The sequence below is a fragment of the Nanorana parkeri genome, unplaced genomic scaffold (assembly GCF_000935625.1).
Source record: "Nanorana parkeri isolate BGI_ZX_2015 unplaced genomic scaffold, ASM93562v1 scaffold2022, whole genome shotgun sequence".
Classification (NCBI taxonomy): domain Eukaryota; kingdom Metazoa; phylum Chordata; class Amphibia; order Anura; family Dicroglossidae; genus Nanorana; species Nanorana parkeri.
In genome coordinates this window covers 109,166-110,508 of record NW_017308290.1, presented here as the reverse complement: position 1 = coordinate 110,508, position 1,343 = coordinate 109,166, and the positions used below count along the sequence as shown (strand labels likewise).

General features: G+C 51.5%; 1 protein-coding gene across 1 annotated transcript in view; it reads left to right on the top strand.

The window, feature by feature from the left end:
- Window positions 1-1,343, top strand: part of KIAA0513 (KIAA0513 ortholog) — an 18,340-nt gene that overhangs the window by 8,486 nt on the left and 8,511 nt on the right. The window contains exons 3-4 of the mRNA XM_018572413.1: window positions 351-424; window positions 514-600. Coding sequence (XP_018427915.1) covers window positions 351-424; window positions 514-600 — 161 coding nt within the window. The remainder of the gene's footprint in view (window positions 1-350; window positions 425-513; window positions 601-1,343) is intronic.

The window sequence follows — 1,343 nt, the reverse complement described above, 5'->3', positions numbered from 1 at the left end:
CCTTCCCCCCCCCCCCCCCCCATATTCCTCTCTAGAAGGACGGCACCATCTTTGTTCAGGCATCACCCAGGGTCACCATCTACTTCCTGGACTGAGATGCCGGCTCAGTAATGCCACAGTCATGTAAATCCCGGTACCTGTGCAGTCCTTGGCTGTGTTCACAAATGTCCAAAACACATCAGCCCCTGCTGCATCCTCTCACCTTGTGGCTGGATACAAAGTTACAATGCTGCAGTCTGAGTACTGGGGGAGACTGAGGAAATGCTTCCTCTTGCCTGCAGCAGACTGATCACTGGGGGAGGGGAGACTTTTTGCTATACTGTTTCCTTATCTGAATTCTCCGCCTCCAGCGCTGCAATTCGAAGTGCGTCTCGGAGCAGACCTTCTACCGGCTGGTGCAGTCCTTCGCGGTGGTCCTGTTTGAGTAAGTGCGTCCATTCTGGGGGGGCTCGCGGTGGGGTAATGATTCGCCCCGGACTGACCCCCCCCTCTCCTCTCTTCTGCTTCCTCTAGATGTCACCAGATGGATGATTTTGGTCCTGCCAAGAACCTGATGACGATGTGCTTCACGTATTACTACATCGGTGAGAGCTCCGCCCCTTCCCCTATCCTGATACATGGCATGCCTGTATTAGCCAATCCCGATCCTTTCCTGCCAGGTGCTGCAGTTGCCTGCGCGCCCCATCCTGCAGCCTCCAGAGAGAAAATCAATGGATTTTTAAAGAGGACCTGTCATTAGGTCACATGTCGGCATAATCCAATCACGTTATTATCACCAGTTAAAGAGAGCATGTCACCACACTATTCATTTCAACAACCCATGTTTCTATAAGATCACGTGAGCATTCGTGTTATTAACCTGTAAAAGTCTCCCTTGTGCAGACCTCTAAAAGCATCAAAAATTGCTGCTGGGTGGCCGCCATCTTGGATGTGATATCAGCAGCCCCAGCTCCCCTGGCAGCTACGTAAAAGATTATTTAGGGAGGAGCTAGGCCAGCACAGACGGCAGTTAGACACTGCCACAAGAGGAGAGGCCTGTGACATGAGACGAGGGCTGTGCTAGGGAACGGACTTCCCATCCCAATACAAAACTTCTGCTCCCAGACTCCCTTGTGTGACCTGATGGCTAGGCAGCGCAGATCACATGGTCTCTTACTACCAGTATGACTTGGTGGGGTTTGTAGTCATTAGAGACTGTGGTGCCTTTATGTATACTTTGGGTGTATATAGTGCATATCACCCTTTTCTGAGCGGATGACGGTCATAATTATTATACATGTCCCTTATCTTCCTGGTGCCCTAGTCAGCTGCCTCCGTTGCCTTCTCCCTCCTCCTTGCTCCTC